Source organism: Salvelinus alpinus, chromosome 7, assembly GCF_045679555.1.
Source record: "Salvelinus alpinus chromosome 7, SLU_Salpinus.1, whole genome shotgun sequence".
Taxonomy (NCBI): Eukaryota; Metazoa; Chordata; class Actinopteri; order Salmoniformes; family Salmonidae; genus Salvelinus; species Salvelinus alpinus.
Window position 1 is genome coordinate 41,490,741 of NC_092092.1, and position 19,525 is coordinate 41,510,265.

General features: G+C 44.6%; 1 protein-coding gene across 8 annotated transcripts; it reads left to right on the forward strand.

Moving 5' to 3' along the window:
* The first annotated feature begins 248 nt into the window (after window positions 1-248).
* Window positions 249-18,803, forward strand: LOC139581042 (autism susceptibility gene 2 protein-like). Of its 8 annotated transcripts, none has more exons than XM_071410364.1 (17): window positions 249-2,148; window positions 5,641-5,805; window positions 10,898-10,933; window positions 11,058-11,087; window positions 11,201-11,249; window positions 11,422-11,800; window positions 12,005-12,225; window positions 12,464-12,783; window positions 12,895-12,936; window positions 13,095-13,181; window positions 13,268-13,351; window positions 13,582-13,620; window positions 14,073-14,144; window positions 14,357-14,510; window positions 14,999-15,082; window positions 15,182-15,386; window positions 15,551-18,803. In XM_071410364.1, the coding sequence occupies exons 1-17, from the start codon at window positions 1,840-1,842 to the stop codon at window positions 17,145-17,147; spliced, it is 3,873 nt and encodes a 1,290-aa protein (XP_071266465.1). In that variant the 5' UTR covers window positions 249-1,839; the 3' UTR covers window positions 17,148-18,803. The 8 variants fall into 8 exon arrangements, with proteins under 8 accessions (XP_071266465.1, XP_071266469.1, XP_071266470.1 ...); XM_071410368.1 differs by having other exon boundaries at window positions 13,283-13,351; XM_071410363.1 differs by having other exon boundaries at window positions 254-2,148; window positions 13,083-13,181.
* Window positions 18,804-19,525: the final 722 nt, after the last annotated feature.

The window sequence follows — 19,525 nt, forward strand, 5'->3', positions numbered from 1 at the left end:
TGAATTATCTTTTATCTTGTCACATATTCAAATAACTTTTTTACGTCATGTCATAGCTTGCAATAGTTATTATTTTGAGGAAACTCGAATTTTGCTTCTAAGGTAATTTCAAGTTACTATGATATTCCTTCTTAATTGGCTCGATAACGTTATCGGAGAAAACAAATTGTATAAATATGGCAGCAACTCTCTTACTGTGATTTTTTTTTAGGCTAGTTTCCAGGCATTTTGGGTAGGTTTTAAGTGGTCATTGGTCTAGAGATTTTAGCTTGACCTGGCAACCCTGACCCTGATAGGCGAGGACTCGCTGAAGCGCACAATGCACATTGACAAGGGTTGTCTCACAGATCTTCAAATTTCTTATTTGTTTCCAAATGAAAGGTCGTTAGAGAATCGTTCTATTTTGTTTGTACTTGAAGACTGGTTACGATATATTTGGTTCAACCGGAAATATCGGCAAATAATTCAACTTCCCCGGACACAAGTGGATTACACTGTGGGCCGCTGAAGGAGTTGTCCTGCCAAGGGCTTGGTCGATACCCTCGTTAATGGAACTCAAGACTGCGGCTTCAGTAGGGCCTTGAATAATTTAGTTTTTAATGGTTGTAGAGCAAAAACAAATTAGTGTAGGGAGAGACATCGATAACACACGAATAGTGGGTGACTAAACAGTCACCATATAACGTCAGATTTAGTGTAAAAAAAAAAGTATTGTTTGTGCATTAGCTAGGTATCAAAAATAGCTCGCTACCCAACTACGGCTAGCTAGCTAGCTACGTCTTTCTTTCATAATTCAACCATTCGTATTGGGCCCATCGTCAAGCTGGAGCAAATGTTCGCTTTACTGTCAGCTCCAGGGTAACAGCTAGTTGTGGATTTTGTGCTAATCAATACTTCGGAAGGTATTTAAATAATGTTTTTATTTACTATAACGTTGCCTACTCCGTGATAATTAGCTACTTTGCGTTTGCAATAAACTGGCTAGATAATTATTTAACTAGCTAGCTAATACTAGCATAATAAAGCACTTGAATACATTTAACGTTAGCTAGGTAGCAACTACCAAGTTAACGTAATTCTTATGTATGGCTAAAGTTGGCTACAAAAACAGTTAATCAAACTGTTTAACTAAAATGCTTGGAATACTTGTGGATGCACTAAATGAGCTAGTTATATAGATGCTTTAAATTGGCAACAAATGATCTTGCTCTGGTGATTTGGCAGTGGCAGGTAGCTAACGTTATCGTTCGTTAGCTAGTTATCATTGGCTAATGTGCGGTTTGTGCGATTTAACTAGGTTAGCTAATTTGTCAGCTCGTGCCGAAATTGTAATTAGAACGAGATGGGTGTGTATTTACATTGTAGCAGTACCTCACTAAATGTAACATTCGTATAAAATAGGTGTTTTTAGTTAATAACAACTAGCAAGTTAAGTTAGACAGCCAACTAGCGTTAGTCCTTTTTATTTACATACGCATATTTGGTTGTTGGCTTGCCAGCTAGCCTTCTTTGAGACTGCGAATTAGCCATGTCTTGACAGCTTAACTTGGATATACTTCTGCTGAACACACTAGCTAATACCACCAATTCTGGAAATACAGATTTCATCTTAGTGCATTGACATGACAGTCAAATTTAGCCGAGAGAAAGGCACAGATGCCATCCTGTCCGCAAAAGACACTAGTTAAATAGACTAACGTTACTTTTAACGCCATTTTAAACAGGGGCTCCGGTGTGGGCCTGTGTGGTGGTTAACTTTGGGCTAAGGAAAGTGCCTTCGACTGGGACGGATTTTTAAAAGTGCCTTAGGTCAAACGGACTGGTGCTGTTTGTTTTGACATGGAAGGTCCGAGTCAAAGCAATGGGTTCAGACAGAGCCGACGCTCCCGTTCTCAACGAGACAGAGAGCGGCGCAGGAGAAGAGTAGACCTTGCTGAGCAGCGGGCCACATCGCCCTCCTCGTGCTCGGAAAAGGAGCTTTGCGGGCCAGGATCTGTACTCGGTCCTGGAGGTAGAGAATGTCGACCCGGGTTCGCCGGCCCCAGACACAGGCCTCCTCGACGGAGGAAGCGCGAGTCGGTGTACTGTGAGGAGGACATCATCGATGGCTTCTCAATTGCCAGCTTCAACAGCTTTGAGGCCCTGGAGGTAAGTCTGTGTATTTCCTTGTGAGCACAATCCTACCCTACCACAATACTCATATGATGGACTTCAACTGTATCTAAATAACATTTGTCAATGGTCTCCACAGACGTGAATTGTCCTCCCTCAATCTCTTTACTTTAAACCCCCAGAGTCGATTTATGTGGCCCTGCATACATCTAATTAGCATAATAAAAACTACAATTAAAATCTGTCAGTTTAAGCTAAAGATGTTTTTTTGCATTGGATGCAATCTCAATCAACCGCATCTGCCGATGTTGCACTTCCGCATCTGTGGTGAAGGTTGGCAGAAGTAGTGTGTTTGTCAGACCATGAGACATCCCGAAAATCGTTGTCACGAAACCTATCATGATCCCTCTATGGAAAGATGAGACTCACAAACCCGATGACGTTCAAGCAAGTTGGGACTCATCTGAAGTCGGTACAGCCGATCTGCCAACTTCTGTCTGTAGCTTCCGAACAGTTTGGGCTACTGGCAACCTACATGTTGGTTGTTTTGCTCTAGGACACTCACAAGACTCATCTGAAGGTCCCCTTACCGGTTTAAAAAAAATGAATGGAAGTATATATGGAGATTGTTTATTGCCAAAAATAAGGGGTCAAATTTTTTAAGAATACTTTCCTGATCTTATCGCTCAGATATAGGACACACTTCAGAACAAACGTCCTTTTAGAATAAAATATTAAAACAGATCTGTTTGTCCATGTAGTGAATCTGTTATTCAATGTGTTTGTATGGGCTAATAGCAGTTCATCCAATTGCTTATTGTAGTCTTAACATTTGGTACATAATAACAGCACAATTGCCAGAAAATAGCCTAACATTCATTTTTTTATGTTCATCCAAGTTTTTCTTGCTCAGAGATTGAGATCCTCTGTCCAACTTTCAAAACTCAAACTCTCCTGTCGGATATATCTATAGTTATGCTCATGCACAAAGAACTATTTTACCAATAAGGCACAGGGGGGGGGTGTGGTATAAGGCCAATATACTACGGCTAAGGGCTGTTTGGCGCAATGCTGAGTGCCTGGGTACAGCCCTTAGCCGTGGTATATTGGCCATATACCACAAACCCCTGAGGTGCCTTATTGCTATTTATAAACTGTTTACAACGTAATTAGAGCAGTAAAAATACCTGGGTAGTTCGAGCACTGAATGCTGATTGGGTGAAAGCTGTGGTATATCAGACCATATACAACGTGCGTGACAAAACATTACTTTTACTGTCGTAATTACGTTGGTAACCAGTTTAGAATAGCAATACGGAACCCGCGGGGTTTGCAGTATATGGCCAATATACCACTGCTAAGGGCTGTATCCAGGCACTCAGCATTGCATCATGCTTAAGAACAGCCTTTAACCGTGGTATATTGGCCATATACCATACCCCCTTGTGCAAATGCTCTGGCAAGTTTAATAAGGGTGAATTATCTTTTCTCTTGCCACATATTAAAATGTACTTTTCCACGTCATGTCATAGCTTGCAATAGTAAGGCTAAATTCAAATTATCATAGCTAAATGATCCTTGGTATGACCTTAAAATAATTCCATATATAGTGCATTCAGATCCGTTTACTTTTTTCACACGTTGTTACGTTACATCCTTATTCTAAAATTGATGAATGTATTTTTTTTTCATCCATCTACACACAATACCATAATGACAAATTTAAAAACAGTTTTTTTTTAAACATTTTTGCAAATGTATTCAGACCCTTTGCTATGAGACTCGAAATTGAGCTCAGGTGCATCCTGTTTCCATTGATCATCCTTGAACCACCAGGACTCTTCCTAGAGCTGGCCGCCTAGCCAAACTGAGCAATCGGGGGAGAAAGGCCTTGGTCAGGGAGGTGACCAAGAACCTAATGGTCACTCTGACAGAGTTCCTCTGTGGAGATGGGAGAACCTTCCAGAAGGATAACCATCTCTGCAGCACTCCACCAATCAGGCCTTTATGGTAGAGTGGCCAGATGGAAGCCACTCCTCAGTAAAATGCACATGACAGCCCGTTTGGAATTTGCCAAAAGGCAGCTAAAGACTCTCAGACCATGAGAAACCAGATTCTCTTGTCTGATGGAACCAAGATTAAACTCTTCGGCCTGAATGCCAAGCGTCACGTCTGGAGGAAGCCAGGTACTGCTCATCACCTGGCCAATACCACCCCTACAGTGAAGCGTGGTGGCCGCAGCATGATGTGGGGATGTTTTTCAGCGGCAGGGACTGTGAGACCAGTCAGGGTCCGGGGAAGGATGAACGGCACAAAGTATAGAGGTCCTTGATGAAAACCTGCTACAGAGCGCTCAGGACATCAGACTGAGGCGAAGGTTCACCTTCCAACAGGACAACAACCCTAAGCACACAGGCAAGCCTATGCAGGAGTGGCTTCGGGACAAGTCTCTGAATGTCCTTGAGTGGCCCAGCCAGAGCTTGGACTTTGACAGAGCTTGAGAGGATCTGCAGAGAACAGGAGAAACTCCCCAAGCTTGTAGCGACATACCCAAGAAGACTCGAGGCTGTAATCGCTGCCAAAGGTGCTTCAACAAAGTACTGAGTAAAGGGTCTGAATACTTGTGTTTTTTTTTATTTTTATACATTTGCAAAAATGTCTCCACCTGTTTTTGCTTTGTCGTTATGGGGTATAGTGAGTCGATTGCGGGAAATCCACATTAGAATAAGGCTGTAACGTAACAAAATGTGCAACAAGTCAAGGGGTCTGAATACTTTCCAATTGCACTGTAGCTTAGACTGGGCTTAGACTGTAGAGGCTTAAAAGGACAAGTCCCACCTTGGAACTATTTTGGTTATCTCCTCACACCTCCAGGTGTGAATCAGTTGTGGATTGAGTTTCCAAAAATTCACAGTTCATTTACACCTTGTACACTTAGGTGAAGCAATCCGATCAATAACCACAATGAAAGAAATCAGACACAATGATCTTCTATGATGCGTTTCTTAACAACCTTAATTATTTGTGTACCAAGCACCCGGTGTCGATTACAAATAGCCTATGTTTATTAATCTGCTCGTCATTAGACCAACAATTCTTGTTGAATTGAAATGCCACACAATCCAGAATATAGCATGCTCTGAGGAGTTCAATGGCACAAATCCAGTATCCATGCACTGACCCATATGTCAACAGATCCTTCAAAGTGGAGTTTCTAAAACATGCAATGTCATTGTAACAGGAACTTATTGAGTCATCTGTAGGTTCCCTTACCAGTTCAGGCATCACTGACTGCTATTCATTTCCCCCGAAACATTTCTCAGTCAAGGCTTCCTCATTTGTTTTTTTTGGCCAATTTCAGTGGTAGGAATGTCCTTGGCGGTTGTCAAGGCAGAACATGGGCAGAGAACCTGTGTGGGAAATTTTGGGAAATAATAGGGAGCCAATCAACACACTGTCAACGTTTCAGTGAACCAAATAGTTTTGTACTGCTTGTTTAACACTGGGATGGATGCATCTTCTCTCCAGATGGACTGCTCCATGAAGCCTACCCAGCGTGCCGCCATGCTCATGGGAAGGGGGAGCAAGAGGAAGAGGGGCCCGGAGGAGAATGGTAAAAGGCCCCCCTCAGAGCCCGAGGAAGGGGCCCCACCTAGCTTCTCCCGCAGCTGTTGGAAGAGGAGAAAGATTGAGGTAAAGGTGTGCCGCATGAGATGTTATATGTAGTTGTCATCTCACATTTGGGTTTGAAAGTAGCTTATTCAAAAGCAGACCATGTCTGGTCTGGATCCTGTTGGTTTTGTTTGTGGGAACTAGCTGGCCGAGCTCAAATATTCAGACTGTGAAGTCATAAACTTGTAATGGCCTAGTGAGAGCACTAGCTGGCTACACACACCTGTTGTTGAAGAGTAAAACTTACTAGTGACATCTTTTTAGCACCCTGTTGGCTGAGCTTGTGATGAGTCGATGGGGATTTATTAACTCGAGGTCAGACAGACATGAGGATAATTTCAAGTTGCTAAATACCATGTCGCTGGGTAAGCTATATCTAGAGTACTGCTCTTTGACACCAGATTTTCATGTGGTGTGCATCCCAACCTAGTGACCGTTAGCCTACACAGCAAGTATAATTTGGGAATTCAAGGGTGTTGTCAACTATTTTAGTACTGAAATTATTGATGCACCGATATGACTTTTTTGACCGATAACCAATATTTTCCTTGCCAGAAAAAAACAATACCGATATTTAAAATTTTAGGTGCCTTTTAAGCATTCTAGTACAGTTAAATAGTTAACACACACATCTCAGTGCAAGAGGCGTCACTACAGTCCCTGGTTCGAATCAAGGCTGTATCACATCCGGCTGTGATTTGGAGTCCCATAGGGCGGCACACAATTGGCCCAGCCTCGTCCGGGTTTGTCTGGAGTAGGCCGTCATTGTCAATAAGAATTTCTTCTTATAGGACTTACCTAGTTAAATAAAGGTTACACACACCACACTGACCAAAAAGTAATTTTTTTGGCATTTACATATGTCCCCATTACCAGTAAAATATAATCAAAACCTATTACTTTCACTTACTTGCTGTGCTGTTTCATTGTTCATTTGTTCAGTCGTTTCATTCTCAACCAGGATTTCTATGGAACGATGTTTGGGTCTTTGCGTGTCAAAAAAGATGCACATCAAATAACACTATTTGACGTGTTAAATAAGTTTGTCGACCAATCAGGACCTGAATAATTTTAATTATATGTAATAATGACAATACCAACAATACTGAATGAACACTTTTATTTTAACTAATATAATACAGAAATAAAATAAATTTGGTCTCAAATAATTAATGAAACATGTTCAATTTGGTTCAAATAATGCAAAAATGCAGTGTTGGAGACGAAAGTAAAAGTGCAATATGTGCCATGTAAAAAAGGCTAACGTTTAAGTTCCTTGCTCAGAACATGAGAACATATGATATCTGGTGGTTCCTTATAACATGAGTCTTCAATATTCCCAGTTAAGAAGTTTTAGGTTGTAGTTAATATAGGCATTATGACGCGTCGACTATTTCTCTATGCCATTTATATTTCATATACCTTTGACTATTAGATGTTCATATAGGCACTTTAGTATTGCCAGCCTAATCTCGGGAGTTGATAGGCTTGAAGTCATAAACATCGCTGTGCTTCAAGCATTGTTAAGAGCTGCTGGCAAATGCAGTAAAGTGCTGTGTGAATGAATGCTTACAAGCCTGATGCTGCCTACTACTGCTCAGTCAGACTGCTCTATCAAATATCAAACCATAGACTTAATTATAATATAATAAACACACAGAAATACGAGCCTTTGGTAATTTATATGGTAAAATCCAGAAACTATCATTTCGAAAACAAAACGTTTATTCTTTCAGTGAAATATGAAACTGTTCCATATTTTATCGAAAGGGTGGCAAATTAATTACGGTCTTTGTTAGGAAGAAATTATGTTCTCAACGATCCAGGCGGCCCAAACTGCTGCATGTACCCTGACTCTGCTTGCACTGAACGCAAGAGAAGTGACTTTCTCTAGTTAATATTGCCTGCTAACATGCATTTCTTTTAACTAAATATGCAGGTAAAAAAAAAAATATATACTTTTGTGTATTGATTTTAAGAAAGGCATTGATGTTTATGGTTAGCTACATTTGTGCAACGATTGTGCTTTTTACACGAATCCGCTTTTGTTAAATCATCACCCGTTTGGCGAAGTTGAGGTAGGCTGTGATTTGATGATAAATTAACAGGCACCGCATTGATTATATGCAGGACAAGCTAGTTAACATCATCAACCATGTGTCGTTAACTAGTGATTATGTGATTGTTTTTTCTAAGATAAGTTTAATACTTGGCTCCTTGCAGCCACAGGTCCTTTTGATGCTGCACTCGCGTAACAGGTGGTCAGCCTGCAACGCAGTCTCCTCGTGGATTGCAATGTAATCGCCCATAATTGGCATCCAAAAAGGGCGATTACCGATTATGAAAACTTGAAATCGGCCCTAATTAATCGGCCATGCCGAATAATCGTTCGACCTCTAGTATTGAGTAGACTGATACCCCATTTCATTGATTCCCAATCCTTAGGTAAAGCTGTACAGTGCAATATGAATGTCAATACACACAATAGGCTGACTGGGGAGGAGATGTCACAGTCCCCTGATAAGAGCTACAACGCTAATATTTTCGTAAACGCTTCACGGTTGTGTTCTGTGGGTGTCACCGAGTAGACTGATACCCCATATCAATGCTTCACATTCCAACCTTGATTAACATTATCTAGTCTAAATATGGGATGATTCCACCAATTGTAACCTTCTGCATCACTTTCAAATAGGTACTTTTATTTTGAAGGCAAACTGCAAATTCCACTATTGTGCCTAATCCTTATTGTGGCTAGCTTCACAACACATAACCCAGTCCGGTCGAGCCTCACTAGCCAGATTAAGCTAGCTGACGGCTTATAACGTTAGCTTTGGGCAACCGGGTTAAGTAGCTGGCTAGCTATTTATTTTCATGAACTGAAGTTCAATTTCAATAGGTGAACAACAAGTGGCTACCTAGCTAATATTTACTCACAAGGATTCCTAAATCATTGCTAAGAATAATGAAAATGACTGCAGTTTCTACTGGTCATTGTTTTCAGGCTGGTTATATTGGTGTTAGCTAGGTACCAAGCTAAAGCTAACTAGCTACCCCAGAAGTTGCGGTCAAACAAATAATGCTTTATTACCAACGCGGTGTTGTAAACGCATCGTTCGTGGCCGGTGTTTGCAGACTTTTTTTGTACAGCTTTGACAGTGCTACTGATAGTAGTGGTGGCGCTTGGCTTGCACGTGCAAATTCAGAACACACAACATTCTATAATAGAACTGTTATTTGACATTTCAAATTAAAAGCGTATTTAACGCGTCAAATAGTGTTATTGTCAAATAGTGTTATTTGACGTATCTTTTTTGACACGCGAAGACACAAACGGTGTTTCGTAGTATGTCGTTGAAGGTAATAGCAGTGACACCATTACTCTAACTCCGGTAGGGAAACATCTGAAAAATAGCGCACTTGGTAGTGTGTACTGGTGCTCGACCAGTTGCGAAAGCCAACATCACCCACAACAGAGAACGGTTGATTGTCAAGGGCAATGAATTCCATTATCTTGGCGTTAATGGATTTTGCCTTTTGATTTGTCTCGCTTAAATGTTCTTACTCTTTCAAATGACTGCTCAACTTGTTGACTGCTTGATCCACACAGCAGACATTGTGGGCTAGGTTAGGAATGCTGTGTAGCGCAACATTTTACGTGGCGTCATTACGTCGTGTACCTACGTTATATAGGTATGCACGTCAGCTTTGACATCGGTTTTGCGTATCAGCGTTAAACTAGACATCGGGCCGATACGATGTTGGCATTTTTAGCTAATATTGTCTGATTCCGATATGTAAACCAATTCTTTTTCATATTTTTTATATTGTGCATCCCTACTATGTACATAGGGCAGCAGTCTCTAAGGTTCAGGGAAGGGTACCGGGTGGAGGCTGGCTAGTGGTGACTGTTTAACAGTCTGATGGCCTGGAGATTGAAGCTTCCAGGACCCAGTTGCACAGGGAGGGGTACAGACCCAGGGCCCTAAGCTTAGTGATGAGCTTGGAGGGCACTGGTGTTTAAGGCAGCTGTAGTCAATGAACAGCATTCTTACATAGGTATTTATCTTGTCCAGGTGGGATAGGGCAGTGCAATGGCGTCGTCCGTGGATCTGTTGGGGCGATATGCTAATTGTAGTGGGTCTAGGATGTCAAGTTGGAGGTGGTATGGTTCTTAACTAGCCTCTCAAAGCACTTCATGATGACAGAAGTTTGTGCTTTGGGGCAATAGTAATTTAGTTAAATTACCTTTGTTCCTGTACCCAGGAAAGCAAGGGTGGACATCTTGAAGCAAGTTGGGACAACAGACTGGGATATGGAGAGATTGAGTATGTCTGTAAACACTCCAGCCAGCTGGTCTGCACATGCTCTGAGAACGCGACTTGGGATGCCCTCTTGGCTGGCAGCCTTTCGAGGGTTAACACGCTTAAATTACTTACTCACGTCGGCCACGAAGAACGAGAGCACACAGTCCTCGTGATCGCCTGGAGCCTGTGTCGGCGGCTCAAAATTTTGTTCGAAACAGGCGAAGGTCTTTAGTTCATCCTGCAGCAAGGCGTCGTGGCTGGCTTTCCCTTTATAATTTGTGAATGGCTGTAGTCCCTGCCACATACATCTCGTGTCTGAGCTGTTGAATTGTGTCTCCACTTTGTCCCTGTACTGTCGTTTTGCCTCCGATTGCCTTACGGAGGTCGTAACTGGTCTGTTTGTACACGTCCATGTTCCCAATCACCTTGCCATGGTTAAATGCGGTGGTTCGTGCTTTCAGTTTTAGGTAAATGTTTTTTTGGTTTGGATAAGTTCTAATCATCAGTGGGAACAACATCCTCTATGCACTTCTGGTCTCAGAGGCCACCAGGAACATGTCCCAGTCCATGTGATCAAAACAATCTTAAAGCATAGATTCTGATTAGGAGAGTAGCAATGATCCATGGTCCGTGTTGCGCATGTACCATAGGAGATGCATTGATTAGTTTCGGTTGCAATTTCCTCGGATTTCCTTAAATAAAAGTCCCCGGCTACAATAAATGCGGCCTCCAATACTTTTGCAAGGCACTGTGTGTTGAAGGTGAATACCACCAATCTTACATATTAACTGTTATAATTTTTTTAGGGTGGGGGCATCCTCTTCTTGGAGACTGGCTACATCGTAAGTTTCTTTATACTTCTATCGATTACAATACATAAGATGACCATAGAATACAGCTGCGTCCTATAATTGTAGTTTATGAATGTTGTGGCACACCTAAATGTTGCTTTTTATGTTATTTTAGTGTGACACAGAGAGCGAGTCAGCAGATAAGGTGAGTACTGTTTGCATCAAACCGCATACAATTATGATTGTTGGGAGAGCAGTGTTTTTCCTGCTTATTATTGGGTTTAGATTTATTTGTGTTTTCCTCATCTCATCCCCTAGGCCTCCGACAGTGACATGGGGCCAATATTCATTGTCAGCACCAGGAAAGGTAAAATGCAGTTCTCCTCTTCCCATATCTGTATGCCTTTGCTTTATAAATATGCTCTCGTCATTTGGCGTTTCTTTTTTCTTTTTTTTATCCCAGTATACACTTATTTCAAAATATGCTGTGTCCTTTCTTAGAACAGTTTTTTTTCCTTCACGTTTTTGTTTAAGTGCAGTTCTTTCTCGGCCTGTAGTTTTGGAACCTATCCCTGTGAGCATGGCCTCTATGGGCAAAGGCTGCCCTACACTTCCGCTGCCAGGCCGCTGTGGCCTCTCCCGGCTGGCGGTCACCCCGCGCGTCTCTGGCCTGGAGCGCAGCCAGGAGAGGAGTCTGGAGCCGCCTTACCCCGAGCCCCTGTCTACCTCACCCTCCTTCTCCCGCCTGCCGTCCCTCTCCCCGGCCATGGTCGCACGGCCCGGACAGCTCAACGGCAGCAGCGATGGCCTTCGCCACAGCGCCCACCACAACCCCAGCCCGCCGCACTCCAAACACAAGTCCTTCCTCACCTTCCCCGGGCGACACCCATCCATCTACAGCATGGGCATCAACAACAGGTCAGTCACTGCCAGATCTGCCTAATAGTCAGCATTACTACTGCAGTAAAAATACTACTTCTTCCACTTTTATAAAACAACTGACAACTTTTTTTGACTTGCCTGGTTAAATAAAGGAAAAAATGTCAAATCAAGACTGCTGACGTAAGCACACATTTTCTTAAGGAAATGTATCTTTTATAGTCAACTTCTCTCTCTCTTTAGGAACAGTACATCAGTCAAGCCCCCATCCTCTTCTGCTGCTTCTTCCTCGTTGTCTATGCGACCCCCAACTCCCTCTTCCAGTATGTCGATGTCCCTAATCAGAGGTCCAGCGTCATCAGTATCTCTGCGCCCCCCTTCACGTGCTGGCTCTGGTGCCATGTTCACCCCCTCCCCTGGGCTTCCCCCTCCACCTCCTCTCCTCACTTCCCACTCAGGAGCAGGTACTGTACAGTTGGCACCAATGTGTATTGCTATTCACCTTTTTTCACAGCCTTAGTCAGATCTTCAACCATAATTGCAAATCTGTGCGTTGTTATTTATCAATCAGGTCTACTGCTAGCTTCATTTGGGTTCTTGGACAGCCTACTGTCACAGTGTTGTAAAATTAGTTATTTGGGCTCCATATCCACCTATTTAAAATATATTCTCCATTCCTCTCCATCTGTCCCACTACTGCAGACCAGGACCTGCTGCGCCAGGATCTGCTGCGCCAGGGCCTGAACTCTCACTTCCTGGCCTCGCAGGATCGCGAGGGCCGCCGCAGCGTACCTGGGGCTGAGCTCAACGGTGGCGGGCCAGGCCTCTCTACTCCCGGTGGCCCATCGGGGGCCAGCCCCAGCTCGGGCTCCTCAGGCCGCTCCTCCCAGGCCCAGCCCGGAATTCAGCCCCTGGCCTTCCAGTTCCACCAGCACAATCACCAGCACCAGCACACACATACGCACCAGCACTTCACCCCCTTCCTGCATCCCACCCCCTCCGCACCACCGCCTCAGCACCTGGTAAGCGATTACATTCTACCCTGTGAAATTGGGTTTCATAGAGCAGCTTCTGCTTTGAAATGCCAGTGTTGTGAATTTGTCATTAACCGCTTTTTGTGTTTTGTCTTTTAGTTTGAGAAATATGGCAAGATGGAGGGGCTCTACAGAAACACTGTGAGTTTACGTTTACATGCTCCAGAATTGGTTTGGTTATACATTGCTGTGGTGGTTGTTGAGATGAATGTGGTAAGACTTAGGCAGAATGGGGTCTGGGGTGTGTAGTTTTAACCAGCCTCTGCTTGTGTGTGTGGCTGATTTAGTTCTTTCCACAGTACCCTCCTCCCCCAGTGCCAGGCATCCAGCCCGTGCTTCCTCCCAATGGGCCCTTCAGCTCTCTGCAAGGAGCCTTTCAGCCTAAGGTGAGTGGAGCTTTAGCTACATAAGTCAATGGATGATATGTCATGTAGTGTCTGGATGACAAACTGTTTGCTGTGTTTTGATGCAGCCCCTTGTCCCCCAGGGAACAAGTCCTGAGATTACAGCTCGACTGGGGGTTGTGCCTCACCACCTGCAGCCCAAAGACCCCAGGGTAAGATGCGCAGTATAAAATGACCTTTTTGGAATATATGATGACTATGGTTACAACTGAAGCTTGTAGTCTAGGATTGAGCTGGGATCGATGGACAATGCACATGCCTCTAAAAGCATTATGTGCAAAGACTTGGGCCTAGTAGTCAGTGCAGGAAAGTGTGAATAACAAATAGTAAAAAGAGTTTAAAATCTTAATAAACATGGTTTACTATTCTTTTTTTTGTTTAGCTAACTGATCCATTTGGGACATCGTTGAAAGTCAGTAATGTAAGCAAAGCCAGATGCTTCATCATCACTTGAATACTTCATTTTTGAAAGTATTATGATACTGTACCGCTTTTTTTCTTACTCACTTTTGGTCATGACTGCTACATTTCAAAACTATTTGACTAAACGCCCTTGCACACCGTGTCTGATTTCTTCCAACTTTTGGCACACCTACTGTGAAACTCCCTGCAACTTTCCATCATTACTCATCTCAGAATCAGACGTTTAAAAAAAAGTTTTATTCGTCCAGGAAAAATAAACCGACCCATAATATATTGTTTATTACTGACGCTTGCCTTACTAAATTGTACCCCCCCACAATTCTAATGTTGATGAACATTTCATATGGCATACATTAACACCATCGCATCTGACTCGGTGTGCAAAGGCCTTGAGTCTTACTGCAAGCAAAACAGGGTCACCGAGTCAATAATGTGTTTTTGTCTACACAGAAACCAGGGAAGTGGTGTGCTATGCATGTACGTGTGGCGTGGATGATTCTGAGACATCAGAAGAAAGTGAAGGTGGGATTTTTTTACTACAATTCAATCTGATCCTATCAATTGTGATTTTTATCAAATAAGTAGAAAGTATTTCTGATTTAATTTGACCACTGAAGCATCTCAAACATTATCGGATGTGATCAACTCATCCCAAAAAATAATACTGGTCAAGTTGTCCATGTTTATTGAAAAAGCTATGGTCATTGCATTGACTGACCACTGTCCTCTCTCAGCTGATGCAGGCTGATCCGCACAAGCTGGACTTCCGTAACGAGATGCTGGCTCGTCTTCCGGGCGCCGGGGGCCTGGGCACACTGGGGCCCCTTGGTGGTGGCCTCCCCTCTGCCCACGACCTTAACCGACCTACCAGCCTCTTTACAGCCACTGGTGGGTGCTTGTTTTGTGTAGCAAGATAATGTTTGAAGAAAAGGTGCTGCAATTGTATTCACCATGAGTATAAAACTATGGGCTTTTTAAAGACCTCAGGCACAGAGGAAAGATTCCTTGACATTGCAAATAGTTAATAAATTATTTATAATTTTTAGTCTCCTTTTGTCCCCCCCATCAACGCCCCACCTCTTTCCTCACTCCAACTGTGCTCTCGACTGCTTCAAAGGGCGCATCTGTACCACTTGCACCCTCAGTAAACATTTCTCATTTTGATTCACCCACTCAAGGAACTGATTTGCCTACTCACAGGTCACTAAAACACCTTATTAGCCTAGATATTAAATTGAAAGCGTACAAACTCTTCAGCATGTGACTCTAATAGGCCCCAGTGAGTCTGAACACTAGTAGTGAATATTGCCAGAGGTCTAATGCTGTAAGGCTTGTGTCCGCATCAGTCCTGATGTTTATATGCTTATGTGTTGCAGATCCGTACGGCCGCTCACCTCCGTTCACCCCTCTCGGAGCCCTGGGCTCTGGTGCCTTCGGGGGACTGGGCAGCCCTACGCTGGGTGAGTCACCATTTCTCTTCCTCAAAAAAGAAGCATAGTTTGTCTTTACTCCTTTGTCCTTACTCTCCACTAAAATGACTAACTTTATTCTGTATCCAGCTAACAGCTCGGTGTTTGGCCACAAGGAGCCTCCTGCCGTCGGGGGCTTACCCAACCCTCATGACCCCTGGAACCGACTGCACGGTGGGCCTCCCCCCTTGGCTGGCCCCAGTTGGGCCAAGGGGGCTGAGAAGAGGGACGAGCGGGACACGGGGAAGGACATGGAGAGGAGAGACATTATTCACATCAAAGATGAGAAAGACAGGTGAGACACAACAGCCTCGACTATAGTTTATCGACTTAGTTCCTAAATATGCTTTTTGAACTCTGACTTATCTTTCTATAATATTTTTCAGTTCATGTTACTCTTAACAAATTCAATACTGGAATTGAATACCTCTCCCCAACCATCCTCTTATCTTTTTTCAGAGACAATATGCTATATGGTCGTCAACCTGTGCGGATGTCTCCAGTGGCCCCGGCCCTCACTCTCCAGCAGCACCGCAGCAGCACCCCTGTCTCCCACATCAACGGGCACGGGGGCCCTCTGGGAGGCCCCGGCGGTCTCACTGAGGATCTGACACGCAGAGATGGAGACAAAAGACTGCTCCTCTCAGTCTCCTCCAGGCCACCTCCTCTAGGCCCTTCATCCTCAGCAGCTACAATAGACAGAGACAGACCTCGCTCCTCCTCTTCCTCTGTGCTGACGACGACTCCGCCCTCTGGACCCGGCGCCCCCTCCCCCTTGGATCTGTACCCCCGTCAGCAGCCCGCAGCGCTGCACGGCCTCCACAGCGAACCCTCTCACTCATCACAGAGAGAGGGAGGCCCCCATGCCTCATCCTGTTCCTCAGCCACGGTCACCTCTCTGTCCCAGGGCAAGAAGCCTGACCGGACCAACACCCCGGTGCCCAAGCCTCCCCCCCTCTTTCCCCCAGTCAAGGTCAAGGAGGAAAGGAAGGAGGAACCAGAGCTCGTGCCAATCTCCTTGCCGCCGCCTCTGCCCCCCAGCCACAACTACGACAGGCCCAACAGCCGCCCTCACCACCACCGCTCCGCCACCCCCTCTTCTCTCTCTCTGACTTCCACGCCCGGGGTGCCCCTACCTCCTCCCACCCCGCACAACCCTCACCATCACCTCTCCCTCCTGGAGCGCTCCCGAGCGCAGGCCGCCATTGAGGCCTACCTGGGGAGCACACAAGGGGGTGGGGGGATTGTAGTGGGTCCAGGGGGGGAGAGGTTCTCCACCCACCCCCATGGCCCACCTCAGGGGCACGGCCAGCACCCCCACAGCTTCCAATGGGACCCATGGAGGGAGCTGGCTGCCCAACAACAGCAGCAGCAGCAACGCCGAGAGGCCATGGCCCTGCGTTCGGACCCCCACCTGGCGCTGCGCTCCGACCCCCACCTTGCCCGGCTGCTCCAGGCCCAGCACGCCCAGCGCTTCCTGGAGGCCGAGAGGGCGGCAGCCTTGGCAGCAGCTGTGGCTGCCAACAACCCTCACCACCACCCTCCTACCTCTACCTCCTCGGTCCGCCAGGAGTTTGGCCTGATGGCCCACCACTTTGACCGCCCTCCCCAGCTGGGGCCCCCAGGTGGCGGCCTAATAGATGAGCAGCAGCGCGCCCAGATCCTAAGGGAAGACTTTGAAAGGGCACGCTACTTCGGGATGCACGCTCACCCGCACCTCTCGGGCTCCCACCACCCACCGGGTTCTCACGCAGCCCACCTGGAGCAGCTGCACGCCGGGATGCTCTCCCACTCACATCTCCATCAGCCTGGAGCCTCCAACTCCTCGCCCCACCACCCCGGCCTCTACTCCCGCCTGGGGCCTCTCCACACTCACCACGTGCCTAATGGCATCCTGGCCAAGACCCCTGCTGGGCTGGTGGGGGCACTGTCCGTAGGCGCCCCCCCTCCGCTCATTCCATCTGTGACAAGCAGGTCTTCCACCCCGACCCGTAGACTGGGTGGGCCGGGGGACTTGGCACTGTACAGCTCTCACAAAGAAGGCGAGTCCAGATAGTACAGGAACACACCGGAGGAGTAGTAGGGAAATGTCAGGATTACTGTGCTGCTCTCACTGTTTCCTGTAAGATGGAAGACCTTTTAGGAACTACTACACACAGCTTACTCAGGCTCTAGACCAATCACGGTCTCAACACCCCCAAATGGTATTGCTGGTTGATTGGGTCGAAGGCGGTGAAGGGAAGGGATACAGAGATTTGTCAGGGTGACTCGGTACATTTATCCACAATGGTTCTATCAGTGCAATTTTAAGGTACATCCTGGTGTGTTATTATTTTAAGGTTTGTTTTTTCCATATGAGAGATATATACAATAATGATAGCTGTATGAAGAGGCAGAGGCTTTTCCAATTGAATATGATCAGGTTTGACGCAAGCTTTTTCAGGTTGGGTAAAATGAACTCCTAGAGAGATGTGCATATTTTGTACATGTGAATGGTTCATCCTCTCGTTCTAAGTAATGATCTATAAATCCCTCATGTTGGGCTGTTTTCTGGATGAGAGCTGAAGAATTATGGTAGAACATAGCGCTGGGACGATACCAAGGGGCAACACATTTTTCCATGGCCAAAATTAAAACACACAGCAGACCAAACTCTTTGGTCCGTTAAAAACCTGCCATGTGTAAAATATTGTGTGCTATAGCTTGGAGATAATTTTTTGACTCTGGATAACAACAATGTTTGTTTCTAACATTTAGGGCTATTTGTCTAAATAAGATTAATCCGCTTCGTGTTTTGTTTTCTTGCCACGATACTAACGAGTATCATGACACTGGTATCGTCCTGGCCCTAGTAGTATATTTCTATGGTTTTCTTTTTTTGTGTCCTCTGTTATTGTGAAAAGACTGTAGATTACCGATGAAACTTCTGAAGATTCTAAATCGATAAAGAACCATACGCTTCTGTACTTCGGTTCTCCGCTCCTCCCAAAAAATGACCCGCTCCCCTCAACTTCACCACTCCTCTGTGCTCTATGAACCTCTGTTCCAGCTCTTGTATTTAAAAGAATGATGTTATGAACTGTGCGGCCACGGTGGACAATGTCTAAAACTGAAACTTTCCCATTCACCTTTCTGACTCAACATTATGAGCAGGACCAGTAGTCTAGTGAAATTGCCTTTGTTATTATTATTATTATTGTTAACATTAATTATCTTCTATAATGATAATAAATATATTCACTGTTTTTTATGTTATTTGTCAGTGTTTTCAGGTATCACGAATGCACTCCCCTGTTAGTAACAAATTAAAGTTGTTCCAGATCAGGCAGTAAAAGTTTTTGTATGACTGAGAAAGGAAATGCTTGTGAACGTGAGTAAGACGCAACCATAAAAACCTCTGGCCTCTTCATGGATCAGATCTTTGAATACACTGAGGGAGCTTTGTGTTTGTGTCGCATCACATTTTGGACTATGAACGCCTGCCGGCAAGTCATTTTCACAGGGATGTTCAATGAACAGATAAATTATGTACGTGGAAGAATGGGACATCTACTGGACGATTGAGAACATAATTCGTAGACTTGTGCGTACTACACATGACTGGACTGAGAGGAGGAAAATACATTTGGGTCGATTATTTTAAGACCATTTTATACCTTTCAAACCCCTTCTAGAGACCACAAAGATGAATTATTAAATGAATTGTTGGTTACTTGATTGTGTGGGTCTTGTTTGTTCTGGTGCCTAAAAGAGTTCATCCACTTATTTTATTTAACAAAGCAAGTCAGTTAAGAACAAATTCTTATTTACAGTGACGGCTTAGGAACAGTGGGTTAACTGCCTTGTTCAGGGGCAGAACGGCAGATTTTTACCTTGTCAGCTCGGGGATTCAAACTAACAACCTTTCGGTTACTGGCCCAACGCTCTAACCACTAGGCTACTACATGCTGCCCCCTGACCACATATACTTAGATGTGATCATATTGTTATTCTTCATGCTTTCCAGACAATGTTAATTTGGAGAGAGCATACAGTGTGGATCTCCAACTCTGACCTTGGAGAGCAGGACTTTGTTCCGTCCCAGCATTAACACTTTAAGTAGTGAATGGTGGGCAACCACCTAGTTCAATTGCAACATCCTGATCCCTCTATACAATAGCTAAACTGTTCTGTGACCATTGAAAAAGTAATGGTAATTAATTTGCCCTGTCAGGGATACTGATATGACAATGGTGTAGTACTCATTGACACCTGTTTCACAATTAACGCTTTATCTATTATCTAGTATGATATTTGGATTTAGTGTGCTATTGAAAGGTAATTTTTTTGCATATTGAGTCCACTTGGGTTAAGTAGAAACCACAAATAAGTGCAGGAGTAGGGGAATTGTAAGCTTTTCTATGGAAAGAAACATTTGCCATAACCAGGTAAATG

Coding starts and splice junctions, on each gene's coding strand:
- LOC139581042 (XM_071410363.1), top strand. CDS start 1,840: ATGGAAGGTCCGAGTCAAAGCAATGGGTTCAGACAGAGCCGACGCTCC. Junction 14,511..14,998: donor CAGCCTCTTTACAGCCACTG/GTGGGTGCTTGT, acceptor TATGTGTTGCAG/ATCCGTACGGCCGCTCACCT. Junction 15,387..15,550: donor ATCAAAGATGAGAAAGACAG/GTGAGACACAAC, acceptor ATCTTTTTTCAG/AGACAATATGCTATATGGTC.